Below are 21,046 nucleotides of genomic sequence, written 5' to 3' on the forward strand. Positions count from 1 at the left end.
CAACCCCTCTCGATTATCTTCCTGTGCTACTAAAGTGATGTATAGAGACCCTGAATCTGCTGCAGAGGCACTCCCCTGCACATGGTAAACAAGAAGCCTATGCCGTTACAGAATGAGCGCCTTCCTAATGCAAACAGATCCATCTTCCAGAGGAAAAAAATATTTTCCTTCTTCCCTTGGTGCCAAGCTCATTTCCCTTAAACTTTAATGCTTTTGAACTAGGCCATTATGAGCCAGGCCAAGAGAAATAAAGACACCTCAGAGCATTTGAATGGGATGATGTAAATATTTCCATTATACGGAAAAAAGCAGCACTTCCAGAGAGTTAAAAGTCATTTAAACTGTGTGCCGCAATGAAAATTCCAGCTTACAGTGCTATATATTGCCCATCCTCAGGTGACCACTAAGGCTCTGTTAAAATAATTTGTCAACTGTACAGTAACTTACACTGGAGGGTAAAGTAGGTCAGTAGATGCCCTTTGGGCAATTATATTAAGATTAATACACCGGTCCCAGAGTATTTTATTGGCACTACTCAGATGTTACCAGCCTCTTCCTGTAGTGATCTGAAGCTGCCAGGTTATTGATTGGGATAAATGCCTTGTGTGTTTTGCGTGGATCTTGGTGTCTGGCAAGCGAAGCCCCTCCCCAGAGGCTTTCAAGGTGAGCAGAATTTAAACCTCTTTCAAAGAGGCCAATAGTGCGTAGGAAAAAAAGAAAAGAAGATAAGGTTAATGGGGCAGATGTTCCAGCAGCTAAATATATTTCCAGTCCCTGGAGAGAGGAGTAAAAGTTGTTGAAGCGCTTTGCTATGCATTGCTTTGCCAAATTATAGAATTACCCTTTCCCTATACAGGCATTAACCAATACAGGAAAACAGAGACACTGCGGAGTTCACGTTTCCAGAGCGGGAGTTCCCGTGTCAGATCATTAGTATCCAGACAAGAAATATGAGTTAAGATTTTAAATGATCATGGGAAGTCGTAAGCCAGAGTCGTAAAAGAGGAGGAATCTGCACTTTGCAGACATGCTGGTGTCACAGTCCTATTTTTGCAGGTTATTTTTTCCTTCCAGAAAGGCAGGATTGTCACTCTTTTTAAAAACAAAAAAATCAACTTTTCTCGAGTGCCAATAACCCTTGCGAGGCCAAATCCACCTCCGATGGTTGCCTTCTTTCTGCTGTACGCTGCGCCACGCTCCCTGGTAAACGTGGAGATATGGAGAGGGTTCAGCGTAGCCCAGAATAACTTTTAAGTCACCTTCAGGGTGAAGTTCATCTGTCCCAACCTGAGGAACAGGTCACTCCTCACACTGCTCAGATGAATCACTGCCTACACCATATTTACTCGGGAGCCTGGGGAGGTCCACGCCAAACTGTTGATATTTTGCCGGCGTAAGCCTGGTGAGTAGACATGTTCCACCTAACTCGTGCATCTGCAAGCAAAACACATCCTCTAACACAGCTTGTAGATGCCTCATCATCCCGGAATTGGTGTTGGAGAGGCAATGGCATTCCGCTGATGGATCTCCAGTATCAGCCTTTCCCGACTATGGGGCTGTACTGGTGGAAGTGTGCCAGCACCGCCTGTGCCGTAGGGAGGACCTGCCATGTCCTGGTGGGAGAGAGCGGGGTTTGATTCTCCAGGCTGCCACTGCCTTCAGGAACCTCCTCCTCAAGTTGCCTTTCAATTTTTCCTGGGTCGGTACAAAATAAAACAATTTTATGGTGCTGAGGCCCTGTGAAACAGGAAAATGCTTTTCCCACTGTCTCCAGGTGGTACTATCCCAGACTCACCATCTCATCATTCTCTATCCAAGAGATCCCATGGAATGACAAATCTGCTTGGACCCATAGATCCAATTACATTCCAGGAGGTGTTTGTCTTTCCTTTTCCTATCTTAAGCTTCCACACAGGGCAGTGCCTAATCCACACAAAAGTCTTCCTTGGACCCTCATCCAGGCTGAACAGATTCTCTTCAAGGACCCAAAAAAGCCTTCTATAGGTCGGTGCTTTCTCCCTCTCCCAATACATATCTCTGCAGTACTGCAGCCAGCAGTAGTGCCCAAAAGAGGGGAAGAAAGCATTTGTATTTCTGTGCCTCAAGCTGTTGTATTTTAGCACGCATTTTTAACTACGGGTCTCCTATGGGCTGCACCAGCCATGCACGCTGCATACCGATTAAAAAGGCTCTGACCAGGTGGCCAGACTGTAAACCAGAAAATGAGAACTGGAGGAAAATAACAAATACAGGATTATAAAAATACCTGCCAGGTATCAGAAATGCAGAACCCGGGGGGAAGAAATCAAGTTATGGGGGAAGGGAGAGGTAAGGAAATTAATGTTTCAAGGCAGCGTTCTCCCGGCCCTGCTTCAGAAAGGAAACTAATGCCGAGGAGTTCTTGGTCAAGATGTGAAAGGTGACCTGTAGGGACACAGTGTCCTCCAGCCTGGCTGATGGGTTTCTGAGGGGGAGCTGCAGTAGCAACAATCTTAATGCCCCGAGGACTGGAGCCCCTCTGCCCTGAGGACAGGCTGGGAGAGTTGGGGTGTTCAGCCTGGAGAAGAGAAGGCTCCAGGGAGCCCTTAGAGCCCCTTCCAGTGCCTGGGGGGCTACAAGGAAGCTGGGGGGGACTTTTTCCAAGGGCAGGGAGCGACAGGACAAGGGGTAACGGGTTTAAACAGAAAGAGGGAGATGGAGATGGGACATCAGGAAGAAATTCTTCCCGGAGAGGGTGGTGAAGCACTGGAACAGGTTGCCCAGAGAAGCTGTGGATGCCGCATCCCTGGGAGTGTCCAAGGCCAGGCTGGATGAGGCTGGGAGCAACCTGGTCTGGTGGAAGGTGTCCCTGCCCATGGCAGGGGAGTTGGAACTAGATGATCTTTAAGGTCCCTCCCAACCCAAACCATTCTGTGATTCACGTTGCGGATATTCTCCCAGGTTTTGTGGCTCTTTGAAGCCAGAGAAACTCTAGAGCAGCTGAGCTTCCTTGAAGCGCAAGCCCACGGACTGTAGATGCTGTGTGGGACACCGAGTTATTCAGCACAGCCAGTGCTGGGGCCACGTTTCAAGTACCTTTGTAGGAGTTGGGCGGCACTGTCGGGAGGTTGTAATTGCTCATTTTCTAGCTGGTTGGTAGGGGGAAAGCAATGTCACCTCCGCTGATCTTGGAAGGTTGTTGCTTTGTGTCTCCTTCAGTTTGTCAGGTGGATTTCCCACCCATTGCTGTGGCACAAGCCACCAAGCCCATGACAGTTCTCTTGGGTATCTGTCCTGTGCACTGGGACACCTCGCTTTTGACACCCCATACCTGCGGGATCGGAGCAGTGGCATCCAGGAACATCTCAAATCAGGGCTGGGGAGAAGCCTGCAGGAGCCAGGGAAGCCTGTATGTACTTGCCAAACGCAAATTCAGCCCCTAATGCTTTGTTAATGGCCTGCTTCCAAAACCTTTCCCTCAGCTTGCTCTGGGCTCTTTCCATTTCAGCCTAGAAAATCCCCCCGGCACCGGTGTCAGAAGCTCCTAGAGACAGAAGAGGAGGAACTTCAGCCCTCAAATAGCCATTGCTGAGAGACATCATGGAGACAAGAGGAAAAATCTAGGGACAGATGACCTAATGGCTGATTGCTGAAGGCCCTGCTTCCAAAACCTTTCCCTCAGCTTGCTCTGGGCTCTTTCCATTTCAGCCTAGAAAATCCCCCCGGCACCGGTGTCAGAAGCTCCTAGAGACAGAAGAGGAGGAACTTCAGCCCTCAAATAGCCATTGCTGAGAGACATCATGGAGACAAGAGGAAAAATCTAGGGACAGATGACCTAATGGCTGATTGCTGAAGGCCACTTGACATGATGGAGGCAAGAGGAAAAATCTAGGGACAGACCTAATGGCTGATTGCTGAAGGCCACTTGACATGGAAGGGGTTCTTCCATTCAGCTGGTTGCCCACCTTCTTGCTCTTTGAAAGCACTTTTGCACATGGTGGATCAAACTTTTGGGGAGAGGGAATAGAGTATTGTATCAGGGCTGGAAAGGTCTTTTAAGATATGGGAAATTCTTGTCCTTTTTTCCACAAGTCTTGAAGACGCTGTGGTTTTAAAGAGATCTGGTAACTCAGATGGGATTTTGGAGTTCAGCACAGATGTACCAAGTGATATCTTTGAACCACGTGTTTCTGTATAAAATCAGACTAGATGCTGATAATGGTTTCCTCTGGCTTTACAACCTATTGCACTTACTCCCAACACAAAGCCAGAAACTGCCTTCCCAGACACTTCATTATGTTATTGCTTTAGCATCTTCCCAAAACGGCCTTAGTAGGTCCCAAATCAGATCAAGCCTGAGCTCCTCAGGGTAGCCAGCATTTAAAGGAGCTGCTTTATCACTCCCGGCTTCAGACTTTGCAGCCGCAGCAAGACACATGGGACAGGTTAGGATAAGGCTCATCTTGCTCCAGACTGGGTGTTTCCCAGATTCTGGCCACAAATCTCAGCTCCCAGCTCCATCACTCCTGGCTCAGCGTTGAGTTCATACAGAGGGTTTGAGAGTGAGTTAATCACTCGGAAGCGACTGATGCGATGACATTTAACTGAAGCTGGCAGGAGCAGCATAAGGGGAGAAGTGTTGACAATACAAGGGCAGGACCACACCTGCGGTCCCTCCGAGGGGATCAGCTGCCAGCCGTCAGGCCTGACCTGCTGATCCTGGACCAGAGATGTGATGACAGTGGGATCACGACGTCAGCTGGGATGCAGAGGTGGCATGGGGATGTACAAACCACCTCCAGGTTGAAGAATCCGTTCCCTGCTCTCCGAGGAGTCACATCACAGACTCTCCTTTGTTATCGTAAAGGGACCAGCTGCTCCACAGGCATCCCATAAATCACAGCTTGTTGCAAAATGCACGGGTGGGTGCCCTGAAAAGCTCTGCGGTGCTCTGGGCCAGCCTGGAGCCAACATCACATGGCTGCAGCAGTCACCGGCATCAGGCAGTCACACACTGAGCTCCCCACGGGCGTTCGGATAGCCAGATGAAACCCCAACGTCTCGTCTCCTGGATTTCCCTCGGAGGAAGCAATACTTTTAACCTTGTTTGCAGCTGTCTCTCTCATCTGCTGCTGCTGTGCCAGGTAGGAAACAGGGATGTAATTCTGTGCTCAGCAGCACTGCACCTCCTTATGCAATCTGGTTAACGAGACGAGGGAACTGAAAAGATCTGCTTCAGCCTGTGCTGGCTCTTTCCCCGGCCTCGAGAGACCATGCTGTCATTTTGAGGGCATAAAAAGCAGAACTGGAAAGGCACATAGCATCAAGGGCAGGGGGAAGCACCTATGAAATACAACCAGCGTGCTAGCCAAGTTTCTCCTGTCATAGTTGTAAAGTGATTTGTGTGCTCGTACCTGTCTGTAGTCTTTAAATAACTTCACCAGAAGCTTTTCCCCTTCTCCCATCACATTTCACAGGCTTGAGTCAGGTCAGCTCAATATATAAATGGGAGACCACAAAAGAGCAAATAACCCAGATTCTGACAATCTTCCCCCAGAATTTAGCCTTGACTCAAACCACACCAGCCATCTGCTAGATCACAACATTTTAACAGCACAAAAAAACCAACGCCCACCCTCTTGCCACCCTTAAAAGCAAAGGTCTTGCCCTCCTAGCACCGAGTGTTTTCAGGCACATACAATCACATTTTGGTGATTAGCTCTGACCCACCACCCAGCCCAAAACACTTCTGGATGCATCAAACCCTTAAACATAAACATTGGGGGTCAAATCTGGCCCAACTTACAAAGCAAATCCCAGGCAGAGCAGCACAGACCCAGCTCCCTGCCCACAGACATACCACTGGATGACAAATACTCCCAAGGACCTGGGGCTGTGGCTTCTGGGATTTATTTAATTACCCCGGGAGAGGAGGTGGGTTCAGGGAAGCTGTGAGTCAGGGGGCCGGACCCGATGCGGTGCAGCTGGGAGGGAGGTGAGGCTGGGCACCCACAGCTTTGACTTCCTGCCTGGTACCACGGGTCAGTGCCCAGTGTTTCTCCATGATCCTGTGTGCTCAACGTAAAGCAAGTATTTCTGACTCCGGCTGGACTCACGGCTTTAATAAAGCTCTGCGAGAGTGAGCTGGGTTGTCTTCTGGCTCATGCATCAACCACAAAATTACAGGTTCTTGTTACAGACTCTTTATTAAAAGGTGATTTTGCGGGAGCCGTAAAGAGGGTGATTTTCAAATGTGAGCTGGATCTGCAGGTCCGACAGTTTTTTGCATCATTCTCAGCCCTCTGTAACCACCCACCTTCTCTCACTCTGACTCTCATATGAAACCAAGTTGATCTGAAAGTCACCGACAGATGATACACCCGGTTCCTGTAACTGCATTTGCCTGGCATCACCCCGCTGACAACCGTGCTCTAAACCTGCAGACTCTCTCCTTGGCACCCCTTCTTTTTCCGTGGATGCAGAGCATCCCCAACCCTTCCTTACAGACAAATCGAACAAGCCAAACTCTGACACATTTTCCTGTTTTTTAACATTTTTGCCTTGGGCTGGCCTCGGTGAGCCCCAACCGCGTGTCTGCACATCAACTCTTGCTTGGCAAAGGTTAAGCAATAAGTAATATTTTATATTATTAAAGATTGCCTCATTCTACTGTAATTTGCATGTTCTGCTCTGCAAATACATCCTCCTTGAATTGCAGCCACCTCGGGGTGGAAATGCAGGAAATGGTGACCCAGGAACGTACCATAAGGCAGTGGGAAACAGAAGACATAAAAAACAAATTTCTGCTGTTACTGAATACAATAAGGTCTCAGATCCATACAGACTTGGTTTAAGATCCTGTTACTACGTACAAGTACACTTACTAAGCCTTTGTTCTTAACCTGAGATTTCCGAGAGAGCCGTAAACATGGTTTACTACCATGATTTCAGTTATAACATAATGAAACGTGAGCTTAGAGGAAGGCTATCAAGCTGCTGCTATTTTATATATGAAATCTTTCTGGCTGAGCAGTTTTGTCCTCCTATTGATCCAGGTGATGCATATGATTCCTATAATTGGGATCGGAGAGAAAAGTCTTTCTGTTTCTTCCAGCATGTGATTCTTACCTTTGACAGCTCTGTGTGTGTGCCAGTAGGGCTTTTTTTTCCCATGATTAAGGCAAATGAATTTTTCAAGAGGGGAAAGCTGTAACCACTTCGGAGCGAAAGTTGACGAGGAGGCTCAAATGTAGGGATGGTGACTGAAAAATATCCAGCTACTTTCCCACCGATCACCTTTTCAATGTCAAGCAGCTGCTGAAGTTGTTTTCTGGGGGTTCACAAGTAGGAATTTTGAAAGAATAAAATACAAATAAGACTGACTCCAGCCTGTAATCTAACAAGCAGGTTCCTGATGCTGCAGGCTCAGTGGTTTTCCCCTTCCCTTTCCCCTTCCCCTTCTACCTTCCCCTGATTCAAGACAGATTTTACATCAGCTGAACTCAACGGAAATTCTCCAGTTTCACACGGGATAACCAGGAGGCACCGACCCAGCTGAGAAACCCCCGTGTGAAGTAAGGATTGCAAAAGCAAGCCTGAAACCCTTCCTCTCTGGGTAATGAAGCGTGCTGGCAGTTATTAGGTTTAGATCTTTCTGTAGGCAGCATATTGATGGAGAAAGTGCTGTGTATACAGTTGTTTATTTGCAAAAAAGGTAAAAAAAAAAAAAAATCTATTAAAATCCTGCACCTCTGGGACTGTCTTTGAAAGGCATGTGATGTGACTCTAGGAGAGAAGTGATCAGCCTGTAATAATTTAGATGTTCCTGTTGCTATGGATACTTTCTTTTTTTTTTGAACGAAGCATACCATTATAATTTAAATTTCCAGTAACAAAAAAAAGGTAGCATATTAAAAGTAATAAAAAATGCCAGAGACATAACTGTTTTATTCTTTACTGTCAGTTTTACTTGTGCTGTGACAGTATATAGATGTGATAAAATTGCCACGTCTGAGGAGATTTAGTACTTTTACACATTTTATTACATTAATTAGACCCGGGGCTCGTACGTACGAGTGTGTGATACTGGCAATAGCCAAGTGACAGGCCTGGTGCTGGGATGTCACATTAAAATTCATGCTGCCAAGCAGGGGAAGGGAGGAAGGTTGTAGCTAAAACAAGACCTGACAAGCAGCAAGTTTGGGGGCTGTTACGGCAAGATTTGGGTCGGGAGCTGGAAACACCAAGGTACAAGCCAAATAACTCCCTGCGAAGTATCGTCATCAAGGCTTTTAAGCAAAAACTTTGCCTGGAGTGGTGTTACCATCCATGGGATTATTAACAACCGAGACAGAAACTGCTGCTTGTGGTTTGCGGTGAGAGCATCAGGGAAACTCAGCCCTGGGACTGTTTTCCTCTTCCACGAAGGCTGGAGTTTTTTGCTGGGGAAGAAATTGTTGACGGCATGGCCGGAAAGGTTAAAAAAACCCCCCTTGGAGGCAAAGTGAGTGATCTGGACCCCATTTTGCAGAGCGGCTGGTGTGAAAGGAGGGGAAGAAGAATCCCCTGGGCATCACCTCACCTGCCCGGAGAGAGGACGGCTCAGTGATGCCCTGGGTGCGTGTTTGCTTCTGCTTGCCCGAAACTGTGATGGCAAAAGTTTGGGGCAAAGTGCCTGGGGAATAAAGTGAAAGACAAGGAAGGCGGCAGAGCCTTTGGTATCTAAATCCTGGTTTTCTCACCTCGTGGTTGAAAAGACATGAATCAGGGAGGAGATGGCAGCAGAATTATCCTCCCATACCACAGCCTGACTGGGATGGCTGGTTTAGTTCAGCCGTGGAACTGTCCTTCCTACCCTGATCCCTTAGCCAGGACAGGAGTCTTGGCCTGAGGCTGTGAGCTTTAAGGCCAAGCTTTTAAAATCTGTATTTCCCCCCCACCCCCCCATCTTTTCCAAGCTGCAAGTAGCAGCTGGGTGAGTGATAAATCACAGGAGTCGGCTGGGATTTCCGAGCCAAAACCTGACAGGGTTGATGTTTCACAACCTGCCTCTCCCGATATTTTCTTTCGCAGGGAGAGGAGTCACCCTGCGGCCCTGACGTGGGAATGGTGACGCCGGTGATGATCACGCCTGGCTCCTGGAAGGCAAAGCGGAGGGCTGGGAGGTGGCACGATCCCTGCCTGTGAGCACAGCCGGCACCGCTCCCACGCTGGGTTTGCTGGCACGACCTGGCTCCTGCGGCTCCCAGCGGCTTCCAAAGAGCCCCCGATTGCACCACGGGGAAGAGGGAACCAGCACTCCATTGCAAAGACACATTTCTGCGCTTGCAGCCGAGGCTGACAGCTTTACGGCGGGTTAGTGCCCCAGGAGGTGCTCCGTGCTGCCAAAGGTGCCAGCTGGGCGCTGGGTGGGATGGAGAGCCCGGGGCTCCGGCTGCCTGCTCCGAGGTGCAGGCTGCAGGCCAGCTCCGGCTGACAGCGGCGCACGGCCCCAGTAGCTGAGGGCTGAGCCGCTTTCCGGGCAGAGCAGAGGGTCCCTTTGGCTCCGTTGGCCCGGGAGCTGCTGTGCCAGGAGCTGCTCCAGAGCCAGGAGCAAGAAGCAACCGCTGCAAAGATCAGAGCCCAGCAAAGAAGGGACGAAGTGTGTGTCCGGCATGAGAGGCTGGTGACAGTAAATTATCAAGCACTTAGTCACTAATTACCTTCTGCCTGCACATTCACTGTGCAACTGCCTCCAATCTTCCTGCGCTTTCTACATCTGCCTTCTGGCTCCAGCTCTCTGGCCCCATTTCCACCCCCATCTCACAAGACTTCCTCTTCCTGCAGCTTTTAATGATTTGACATCCCTTCTTTTTGTAAAGCCAATATTTCTTCCCTGAGCCAAGAACCAGCTGGAGATGTTTGCTTTTAGCAGGGAAGAAAAATAACAACCAACCCCCAGCGACCCACAACACTCAAAGCATTAGAGGAGAGGTGCTAAATAAATGAAGTAATGCAATATTAAGACTCCCTCTGTCATAAGCAGTATCCACTCACTCCTGATAAATTGCTCGCCGTCAGATGCTGGCTTGCTGCTAAAACGCCTTTGGAGCTGTGGGCTAGCAGCAGAGCCCCTGCTCGCCTCTCGTTTGCACCAGGTAAATTCATCAGTGGTCGCTGGTTCCCGCATCCGTGCTGCGGATGGGGAAAGCTTCAGGGTCCTCCCAAGCCCACATTGCATCTTGCTTGGTTCTGGGCATCCAATGGGGCTCATGCTGCCTCCACGGAAGGAGAGAGGGAGATTTTGGGTTTTTTTGCAACAGAGCAGGGGCACCTTCTAACCCCAAGCTCCCACCAGCTCGATGAATGTGGCAGGAATTGAGACCCCAAGTTTCAGGGAAAGCTGGAGCAGAGACGATCAGCAGGATTTCCTCCAGAGGGGCATAAAAAAAAGTTTAACTTTGTGAAGAATTTATAGATTTTTGGCACTGAAATGACTGCTTTTTCAAGGAGGAGGTATTTTCATGCACTGAAGGGATTTGGTGGAATAACCCTGCATCCCTGGTTGCTTGTGCGGACCCACGTTGGCACGCGGCTCCGCAGCTCCCTGCGATGGAAACTGTGACAAAAGCCATTTGCTAACGCTCTGCTCTCCCGCTGCAACATCGTCTCCTGCCATTAAGTGCTGCAAACCCTGGAAGAAGTTCAAGAGCAGAGACACGCTTGCAAAATTCCCTTTCAGCGCCGTTTGCCGCGCTCCGCTTGAGCAAGCCCATGCCCCGTGTCCCAGCAAGGCTGGGCCAAGGCATTGGGGGTGAAGGCAATGGATGCTGAAAGTTTCTTAACAGGCACTTAAAAAAAAGGTCACATCAAACCGGAAAGATCAATTTGTTCCTCGGCATCGCCATCAGTTATGCATGAAGGAGCAGACTGCCGGTACTCGGAATCTGGGACATCTCCTCACACCGGAGCAGACAATTTAACCAGCAAAATGAACTTTGGTTTTGGTTAGCCTAACGCTGCGGGAAGGGAGGCATCTCTGCAGTCCCTTTGCCCTGCCCGCAGCCCAGCTCCGATACCCCAAAGGGAGTGTGGTGCTACCCACGGGTAAAATCTGCTTGTCAGCATCCCCGGATGAATTTCCGTGTACGCTTCCCAGGCAAGCGTGGGGAGCTGGTAGCTGCAGGAGCCTGCTTGCTCCAAGCTCGCAGCCAGCAAAGGCAGGAATTGCAGGGGGAGGATGAGTATGCAGGGCAGTGCTGTGCTCTCTGTGCACTTTGCACGGCAACTCAGGAACTCTATCAATTAAGAGATTTTGGGGTTTTGCACCACGTTTACCCACAGATGAGCCCGAAGCACCAACCTCCCTCTTCTCATCCAGTGTAAGACCGTTACCTGGAGGCCGATCCAGCAATGCAGGGGCTCAGGCAAGGATGGATTCACTGAGCTGGCTGCAACGGTCGCTCCCAGCCAGGCGCAGGAGGGAAGGCAGCTGTTGTGCATCCTTCTGTGCATCCTGCGAGGCTGCATCCAGTCCCATAAGCTTTCCTGAAGGCAGGACCACAGGCCAGTGTCTCACTGTAGCCATCTTCCCACCTGGATGGCCCTGGAAAGAGTCTTCTGAGGAACACAAACCTCCCATGGTTGTTTCCAGTCACTCGCTGCTGTGCATCAAGGGAGACGGCGAACTCAAGCAGTTACACACAAAGGCTTCTAGACGTTACAAGGTCCGTAGTAAAAATGAACTCACCCAGCACAGACACTCCAAAAAATGGTGGAAGTTTTATTTTCCTCAGTACAGATATTCTTTACAGCAGAAGGTTTTCTTCAAAAAACCTATATACACACATATATAGTATTGTGCATTTGAGTATGTGCTCCTAGAATCTCTGGGAAAGGAGGAAGATTGATGTACAGAGAAATCCTCATGGTCTATTCCTGCAGCCCAAGCTTTTTCCTAGGAAGATCACCACTCCCTGGGGTTGGGACAAGGCGCTTGCTACAACCACTTCTGCCCAGTTTTGGTGTTGCTTCTGCGATCGGTTCATGTCTCTACCATGTCCCTCTGTAGCGCGGGCAAATTTTGAGTAATTCCTTCCATCGCGAGACTGACAATACGCAGACGAGCAGGTAAGTCACGGGCACAGGAGGTTGAAGACGTAAAATTGCTTTAAATACAAGTTTTCAGGATAAACAGAGCACACGTTTTATTAAGAGACATGATGAGTCAGCTTCACAAGTCCTTATCACAACAACACTTAGGGAAAAAGAAACATCAAATCTAAGTTAGAGTCACTCAGCTGGTTCCTAATAAATTCTTGCAGCTGACAAAGAGGTTTTTCTCTTTTTTTTTTTTCTTCTGCAAGCAGTTTTAAGAGAGTTATAAAGAGCTATCTGGGGAATGAATTAGTGTTTCAAAACCAAGTTACAAATCTATAAAACAGATTAGTATACTTCACATAAGGCCACAAACACTGTAAACTGTCAGTGTGACTATTTAGGATCATTAAACTTAATCTTTTAATTAGCATAAGCTTTATGCCCCCATTACTTATTTTCAATTCCCGGAGCAGATGAAGACAGCTTCCCAAGCCTCACGGGAGAGGATTGGAGTACCGCTGGAAGGGGCACCTCTTGCTAATTGAACATCCAGGTATTGGTCTTGCCTAATCCAATTCCATTTGAATCTATTGAGTGAGCAACAACCAAATGGTTTAGAGACAGTAAAAAGGCATGCACAGCCAAATCCACTTAGCAGAGCTGAGAACACAGATCTATTGTGCTGCTGGGTTCACCCAACCTGCAACTTCCAACACGCTTAACGAAACAAACTCTTCCTGCCCGGTGGTTTTGCTTTTAAAGCCAACAGTGCAACGGAGCTTCGGTATTTTGAGTCGCATGAGAAACGGTGCACGTGAGGGGTCCGTTTGGAAACGGACCTGCAGCATTGCCGGGTTGGGTGTCTTTTTGGGTAAATAGCTTCTGGAGAGAGGTTACAGGCACTGCTTACCTTGACAATTCGGACCACTGTTTTCAGTTCAAGTTTTAAAGTGCAAAACTTCGTAGAGTCTTTGGGTAAAAAAGTGTCAATTCCCATGAGAAGCTGGTGGAGAAACCGCCTGAACACGTAGGGGCGATTGACAACTGTGAGAGTGTCACAGACATTCACAACAAAAGCAAGATCTCTGCTACCTCTTTGATTTTAACAATGTGAGCAGCTGCTGTGAATCTCCTCCCATGCCCAGGCAGGTGATGGGTTCAAGAACAGTGGATTAGTAACAGTTGTGCTTGCGATCGCATTTGCATCTGCAGACCTTTGTGTCTAGAAAAGTATGTAAGGAGAGGCTTTGGTGTTGCATAGTCTTTTTTTCCAAGAGGAACAGGCACTGCTGAAGGTTCTTCCATGGCATGTTGCCACCTAATACTGTAGATGCTCTACACGCCTTCCAATAATATATGTAAACTGTAATGGCTATGAATAAATATGTTCAAGAGCATCTCATGGTTTAGATAAAAGCACGGTACAAAACTCTGCACTAGATCTCTAAAGCTTTGGTCTAAACTGTGCTGTAACGTCATCTGACTTGGTGAAGAGTCCCTCACGTACAGCACCCAGAACAGCGCGATCCGGTCCATCGACTTTTAGTGGTTATTCTCTTGATGGCTGTTGACCTCAAAACATGAACAAATCATCCTTCTCGCCTGCGTTGGAATCTATTTTGTTCCAGTCTACAGGGGAGAGCGTTTCTGCGCTCTGGATGTCTTGAGCCGTCAGTCCCGTGTCGAGGACGTGAGGGTTCGTTCTCGACTGAGCCAGTCTGAAAGGGGAGAAAAACACAAAGTGAGGACACAAACCCGTGCAGTTTATAGCCTGGATGCTCGATGCATCCGTAATGCCGAGCCCTAGCTGCAGTTCCATGTTTCAAAATCCTCCAACGGAATGCAATCATTCAGCAAGGGGAGAGCTGGCACATCACATTTGCAGCTCTCTCCAGTTTGCTGCAGCTTTGCTGCTGGTTTATTCTAACATTTCCCCTACAGGCATTCAGGGAATTTGCAGTCTGGACATCCCGTATATTAACGCTCTGGCAGAACGGTGCCGTTTTCCTCCCCGGAGCGATCGCTGGCGGCTGCGTTGTCAGCTGGGATCTTATCTCAACGTAAAGGCTCTGCTGACCGAAAGAGCAGCCTCGCTGCAAACGACTCAATTTTCCTGGTCCGGAGACGCAGGGTGCGTTTTAAGACACAGCAGGACAATGTTTAATAGCCCACAGGATCAGCTGTAAGAGGGCTCCATCTCCGCGCAACCCAGGTGCTTCGCGAAACCCAACAAGCCCCAGTTTGTTGTTGTGTTATTAAATGCCTCTGTGAAAACGTAACGCTGCGGCGGCAATCCTCCCAGGGCCAAAGGTTGACTCAAAATATTTGGTTTTTCATCCAGGGGAGGCACAGTGCGGAATAAACGTCCGATTAAACCAGCCGCACGCACGGTTTTTAATGAAGAATTAAAATGCCCAGCGCCGGTGCTGTGGCAGGAACGCTTCCAGAGGCACCCACCTCAGATGAGCAGTCCAAATACTGAGTCACCGGAAGGCTGAGGGTGATGTGAGAGCTCGGCATCCAGCAAGGCAAAACACAGCACCCCAACCAACATCTGATTAATTAAGCAGGGCGAGGAACAGAGGTGAGGAAAACAGACGGCAGCAAGACATAAATTCCAGCAGCCCGTTTATCAAACACGACTCGGGACAGGGCTACCGTGGGAGTGGAAGTTGTAAATCATTCCCGGGAGCCAAACAAGACGCGACGGTCTCTTTCCTTAGGGCTGAGTGTGCCATTTCTGCAGTGCTGCGAGCCCCGGGGGTGCGCGGCTCTCGGAGAGGGGACGGCGGGCTCAGCCCGGCTGCTGCCCGACTCCCAACACTTCCCAGCCGGAGGAGGAGGCCTGGCAGGTCTCTGCTGCCTGTAGCACCCACACCTGAGGCAGCTCTTTGCCCCATTTGGGGCCTCCGCAGCTCTTACGGCAGCCGAGTGGCTTCATGCACTGACCAGGAGGACGGGACCCACTAAAGCATCCCCATCACCCCGCAGGGACCTGGACAACCTGAAAGGAAACGGGTTTGTCTGAACATTGCTGGATTGCTCAGCATGCACGTGCAGGGAAGCTCTTAATTTGGGCTGGGAAGCAGGTGGAGCCACACGAAGCTGTAGCCACAAACTGAACGTGCTCAAGCGCATGAATTCAAAATCGGAGCATCAGTGGCCCTGATGCACCCGCGCTGCTACAAGGAGTGGTGGAGCAGGGGGGCTGCCCTCAGCAGCTGCTGTTGGTTCCGGATGGATGGGAATGATGTCCCAGAGTTAGTCCAAACCTCCCGGAGGGGCAAGGAAAGGTAAATTTCCCTAGGCCAGAAGCTGGGACCAGCTTTGCTGCAGCTGGCGCAGGGGCTGGAAACAGGCAGCCTCAAACCACACCGGCAGGCAGGAGTGGACACGCTAACTGCTTGGGGAATTAAATTCCCCATCACATACAGCCTCTCTCCATCCTTAAAAGGCTGTCAAAATATTTGGCTTATCAGCCAGCCTCAAAGCCTGTCTTTCAATTAACAGCTGAGGCACTGATGGGGCAGCTGCCTAGGTCAGATCACGGTGGCTGATTAGATTAGAAGCATTATTAAAAGCCAGGCACTAGTCAAGTCTCCGGGGCTGGTCCCCGGTGGCATGAACTTGTAAAGGGAGTTATTAGAATTACCTTGAAAATGCCTCGTCGAGACCATCATCCATTTCCTTTGTTAAAGAGATAAAAAGAGAGAGAAGTAGTTGGTGAGAGAATGCACAAAAGTGTATTTAGAAATTTGGCTCCGCACTTGAGCATGGCAGACAAAACACATATATAAATATGTATATATATATATGTAAGATATACTTCCAAGTGCCTAAAGCAACGTTCCTCTCAGCAATCTGCCTCCTCAGGCAGGCTTTATCTCGCTCTCTGCACAAGCCCCAGGGTGAGAGGCCTAACTCCAGGTGGTCCAGGCTTCCTCAGAGCAATCCCAAGGCTCGGGCTGGGGATGCTGCGCTCCCCTTGCAGCCCAGGGACAGGTCCACTGTCTCCAAACCAGGCTAAATTCTGCCTCGCTGCCTGCACGGGCTGGATCTGACCCATCAGTTGGACCACATCCCCCTCCGGGGTTAACCACAGCCCTCGGCTCTTCCAGCTCCTGCCACGAGACTGGCACACGCCGTGGGTTCCTGGTAAGAGTAAGGACAGAGCTCAGCAAGATGCTGCAGGCATCCCTCAGGGCTTTTCTGGATGAGGAACTGGGAAAGCAGCCCTGCACCAGCACAGGGAGAACCTGCGCTGCTTGGAAGCAACTCTGGCATCCTTTATCTCTGATCTAAGGTTTCCTGGGGAAAGCACTGGAGTTGCTGGGGGAAGAAAGGTTTCCCACGCAGGAAGATGGGATCTGTGCGAGAGCTTTGCTATGGACAGACTTGACTCTTCTCAAAACCCTGGGATGTGCTTACAGACCTAATGTAATATGTAAAGTACGAAAACTCTGCAAGAAGGGAGGGATCGGAGGCAGCTGGTAAACCTCCAGGATTCGATACGGCTTAGAGCTGATCTTCAGGTTTAACATAAAAAGCCTCAGGCTCAGACCAGACTGAAGAAACAGGCTCCAGGCAAAGGCCTTTATCATTCAATTCTCCAAAATTTAGCAGCCAGCCTGCTCCCAGAGAAGGAAAAAGGTCCAGACCAGGCGGGGTTTCAAAGACCAGCCCCAGCCCTTCCGGGAATGAAGATTCCCCAATGGATGCACCCCTAGGGACACGGTCAGGGTCATTATTTTTCTATTAGCGGTCCACAAAACAATTAAACCAGATGACTGGGGACATTTTAGATAAGCCATCCATGCTTGTACAAGCCAGTTACAGCCACGAACAAGAACAAGGGGAAAATCAGAGTAGTAACGAACATAAATATAACCTGGTTTTAGTGAGCGGTAAACAAAAGCCATCAACATAATGACTTTTTCCCCTGAACAGAGCAGTTAGGTGGTCTCTCAATTAAGTGACAAACCGCTGGGAAATGTGGCTTGAGAGTAAGTAATATTCAATTACCTGGCAGCGGCGTTTCTCTGAGTGCCTCGATCTCCATTTATTTACAGGGCCTAAAAAGGGCAGATGGTACTCGAACACTAATTGATCATTCCGAGTAGGACACCTCTGAAACCCTGCGTGAACGGCTCAGGTGCCCCAGAGCTCCTGGGGGAGAGGGTGGTATCCAAGAAAAAGCCCCCCGTGATGGGACCTGGAGCACAGGCAATGGAAGTGGCATCACTCCCCACCCCCGGCTCAGCACACGCTGCGGTGCCCCGGGCACATACTTACCCACACCACGTTGTTATTTACGGAGGAGCTGGGCCCAAACACACTGTTATCCAAGTGTGGGGAGTTGGCGCTGCTGGTCAGGGGTGATTTGGTGGGATCTTCTAAATCCAGTAAGTTCCCCGTGGCTGCTGCTGCAAATGGAGCGTAGAGGGAATGAGGCAGGGGAAAGGAAAACGGAGGTGACACGAAACCAAGCCTTTTTGCAGTCATCGCTTTCCCTTGAATCAAAGGGGTTGCATCAAATTCCTTCCGGATGGCCACAAAATTTAGCACGGAGGAGCCGCTCTCACCCCAGCGGGAGCTGTGGTTTCATTCTGAGTAATTAGTGATGCTCAGATGACCCGAGACCCTCTGACAAGGACAATCGGCTGGCTCATCCCTCCAACTGCCGTCAGGGGAGGCTCCTGGGTACCCACATTCAGGATAAGTCAGGATCAGCCCCAGGCACAGCTGACACATCCCGCCCCAGGGTGGCAACAAACCCTGGGCAACAGCCTCAGCTCAGCCCACGGCGTCGATTCAGCATCTTACAACGACGCATCGTTATCTGATGTGGCCGAGGGCAAATCCCACGCTGGGTGAAGGGAAGTTCATAGCTTGGGGGCTGCCGGTACACTGCAGGCTGGCTTGTTTCAGGGGATCCTCAAATCCTGCTTTAAGGTCGGGTGCAGAAGGACTCCAGCTGCAGAGCATCCCCTGGAGCCCATTCCTACACCCGTGGCAGGCACAGGCCTCATTCATCCCAATGTGCCACCGCTTGTGACAAATTCCTCCAGTCCTAGGCCTTCACATGAAGAAACGAGAAATGCCAGCCTGGAAGGAAGCCCAGTTTAATGCTATTTTCCTCCATGCCAAATCCTCTTATCGCCGTGGCCAGCATGGAAGGGAGATTAGCCTTTTGTCCCACTTCTCCCTGGCTACACTCTCACGTTTCAGAGCAGAGGACCCATGCCCAGGCACTGAATTAAGAGGGGGGTTATTATTTAATTGTTTTATTTCCACACACCACTCCTTCCTTAGGGGAGCCGGAGTGGCACGCGGATGTCCATCTCCTTCAGCCGATGGGATGCCAAGTGTTTTGGGTCTGAGACAAACCCAAAATCGAACCTGGGACGTGGGGGTCCATGCTAAGCTCGCACAGGCATTATGGCCAATTTGCCTGGGGCAGAATTAAACAGATTTAGGGTGGCAGCAGCTGTGAAAGAGGGGCTGCATGAGAGGGGGAGATGGAGGACTCAGCAGTCCTCCACCCCAAAATGTTCTGCCGAGGGCAGCATCTCTGCTATGACCATGGTGTTTGCTCCTCGCCGGTCTCCAAAGCCCTGCCAGGAGCTGCCCTGGTCAGGGAAAAACCCAGACCTCAGGCTGTTCCCCATCCCTGCGCCCGAAGCAAAGCTCTGCTGCTGGTGACTTACATGCATCAGGGTGGGCAGGGGCTTCTGAGCAGGGGCTGCTCGTCCCTTCTCCTTCCAAGATGGACCTTTCCCGCTTCTCCTTCTCTGCAAAAGAAGCAGACCGAGTCACTGCTTGCAGAGCACTTCCCTGCAAGCTTTTAAGGCAGAGGGACGGGGAAACAGCGAGAATGGACCCCCAGGTCTCCTCTGCCCACAGCAGCCCAGGCTCTGGCTGCATTTTATAACCTCAGGGAAGGTGAAAGCAAAAATTCCAGCAGCGCAGGGCTCTGAGGTACCGCAGACGAGCCCCAGGTGCTCCGCACCCCGCCTGCGAGAGAGGAGCACAGCCAAAATCGGGCTGGATTTACAATGCTGTCAGGAGAAACCGGGAAGGTGCCTTAAATCACACCGGAGGTTGGACCAACCTTAACAGCAGCCTGGAAATTTGGAGGGTGAGGGGAAAAGGCACTTGAAAGCTGGAGAAAACCCAAGTCATCCCTTGGACTTTTGGGTGAGGAATGGGAAGAAGGGGAAGAAAACTCACCTTCCTTAGCTGCTTGCCAGAACTCAAATGCAATTTTGAAGGCCTGGGCCACAGTGAGGGTGACTGCTTGTGCCTGGAAAGACAGCAGTGAGGCAGCACATTAATTGACGGGTCCTCGTGTAGATTTAAATTATTTGGAGGTTTAGCTTTGCAGATTCATGTTAAGCTGGATCCAAGCAGTTCTCTGCTCTGCGCATTCCCTGCCTGGCTGAGGAGCGGTATCAAATATTGATAGAAGCAGAGACTTGCTCTGTGTAGGACACGCAGCTCGTTGTAGACACGTCTTTAGGTGCAGTGGGAAGACGGAGGAGGCAGGGACACGGCTGTCACAGCCATCGTGCTGATGGATGGGGAGAGAAGAGCTGCTCCTGACCGTGGGGCATGCACAGCTCTTCCTGCACCCCACACCGAAGTGCTGCATTGCCCTGAGCTCATCCTTGCTGCTCCCTGAGGGATGTGGCTCCCTGCTCCAGGGCCGGGCTCTGCTGCACCCGCCGCAGAGCATCACCCACCGAACCACCAACATCTCAAAGGGAATCGGTGCCCGGGGTGAGCCCTGGACCACGCAGCTATTGGCCACACCAGTGCCAGGGAGGGATGCACAGAACTGTATTCCATCCCTCCCCAGCAGCACGCACGACTGCATGCACGAGGATGCTCCGAGAGCAACAGGCAGCGGGGTACGACGCCATGGATTTGCAGCTCTCCAATGGGAAGCAATCTTAGGGGCAGGAGAGGAGAGACCCCAGGGTCTCCCCCTGGCTTTCCCAGGCTGAGCTGGGGTCTCGCTGGCTCACACCATCAGCATGAGTGTTTGGCACCAGCCAGGGCTGCAGCAGCAGCAGGGACACCTTTCCCCTTCAGTCCCTCTGCTCCTCCCCAAGCCGAGAGCTTGAGCAGCATTAAAACCCACCACCTTAAATAGCCCGAGCTGCTGGAGATGTATAAATAGTGACATAAATGCCAGTTTCATTAGGAAACGGCAGCGCTCACGAGCAGTTTAAGTGCAGAGATAACGAGCAGCTCTGCAAGGCTGGCGCTTCGCAGGAGCCTCGAGGCTGAGACCGTCTGCAGAAGTTGCAAACTAAACAGATCCAGGTCCGTAACCCCCAGCCCCTGGTAGCCAAGGGAAGATGGAGATGGGGGGGTCCGAACAGAGCACTGGCATCCCCCAAAAGCCAGGCCTGTGCGGGAGGGGCGAGGAGACCCCACAAACCCTTCGGTGCCAATTAAGCCTCGCAAAGAGGAGAGCTCATTTGAATGTTGGAGCTATTTACATCTTTGATGGAAGTGCAAACGCTTTATGGCAAAAACTTAAATATGGTAATTAAGTATGAAACTCCTCACAGCTGTTTACCATTTAAGCTGTCACATCTGAATCAAGTTTAATAGACCCAGCTACCGTTGAGAATTACCCAGGAACTAAAAATATGGACTAATTATATGCCCGTGACTGCTGGCTGCATGTACATTCGGGGACCCTGCCCCGGGGCAGGGATGGTCCCTAGTCTGGAGCAGGGCATCACCTCACCAGCACTATATTATAGACATGGAAAAAAAAATATTCCTAGTTTTTGCCACAAAAGGCCTTGGAGAACTTTATTTGGAGGGAGACAGGCTAGGCTGATGTACCACTGAGATAATTCTTTTAGCACTGGAGAGATTTAAATTTTAATTTGCAGAGTGAGGCTTATCTTCGCCGTGCAAGGATGGGAGTGCACGCTGCGAAAAGGAGAGACAACTTGTAGCTTCCATTATT

At 50.2% G+C, this 21,046-nt stretch overlaps 1 protein-coding gene across 1 annotated transcript in view; it reads right to left on the reverse strand.

Annotated features, from left to right (window-relative positions):
* Window positions 1–13,630: 13,630 nt before the first annotated feature.
* LDLRAP1 (low density lipoprotein receptor adaptor protein 1) overlaps window positions 13,631–21,046 on the reverse strand; it is a 13,391-nt gene continuing 5,975 nt past the window's right edge. Inside the window, exons 4-8 of the mRNA XM_010155813.1 lie at window positions 19,288–19,360; window positions 18,765–18,848; window positions 17,350–17,480; window positions 15,710–15,744; window positions 13,631–13,775 (exon numbers count right to left, since the gene is read on the reverse strand). Of these exons, the coding sequence (XP_010154115.1) occupies window positions 13,631–13,775; window positions 15,710–15,744; window positions 17,350–17,480; window positions 18,765–18,848; window positions 19,288–19,360 (468 nt within the window). The remainder of the gene's footprint in view (window positions 13,776–15,709; window positions 15,745–17,349; window positions 17,481–18,764; window positions 18,849–19,287; window positions 19,361–21,046) is intronic.

The sequence above is a fragment of the Eurypyga helias genome, unplaced genomic scaffold (genome assembly GCF_000690775.1).
Source record: "Eurypyga helias isolate BGI_N326 unplaced genomic scaffold, ASM69077v1 scaffold23287, whole genome shotgun sequence".
Classification (NCBI taxonomy): Eukaryota; Metazoa; Chordata; class Aves; order Eurypygiformes; family Eurypygidae; genus Eurypyga; species Eurypyga helias.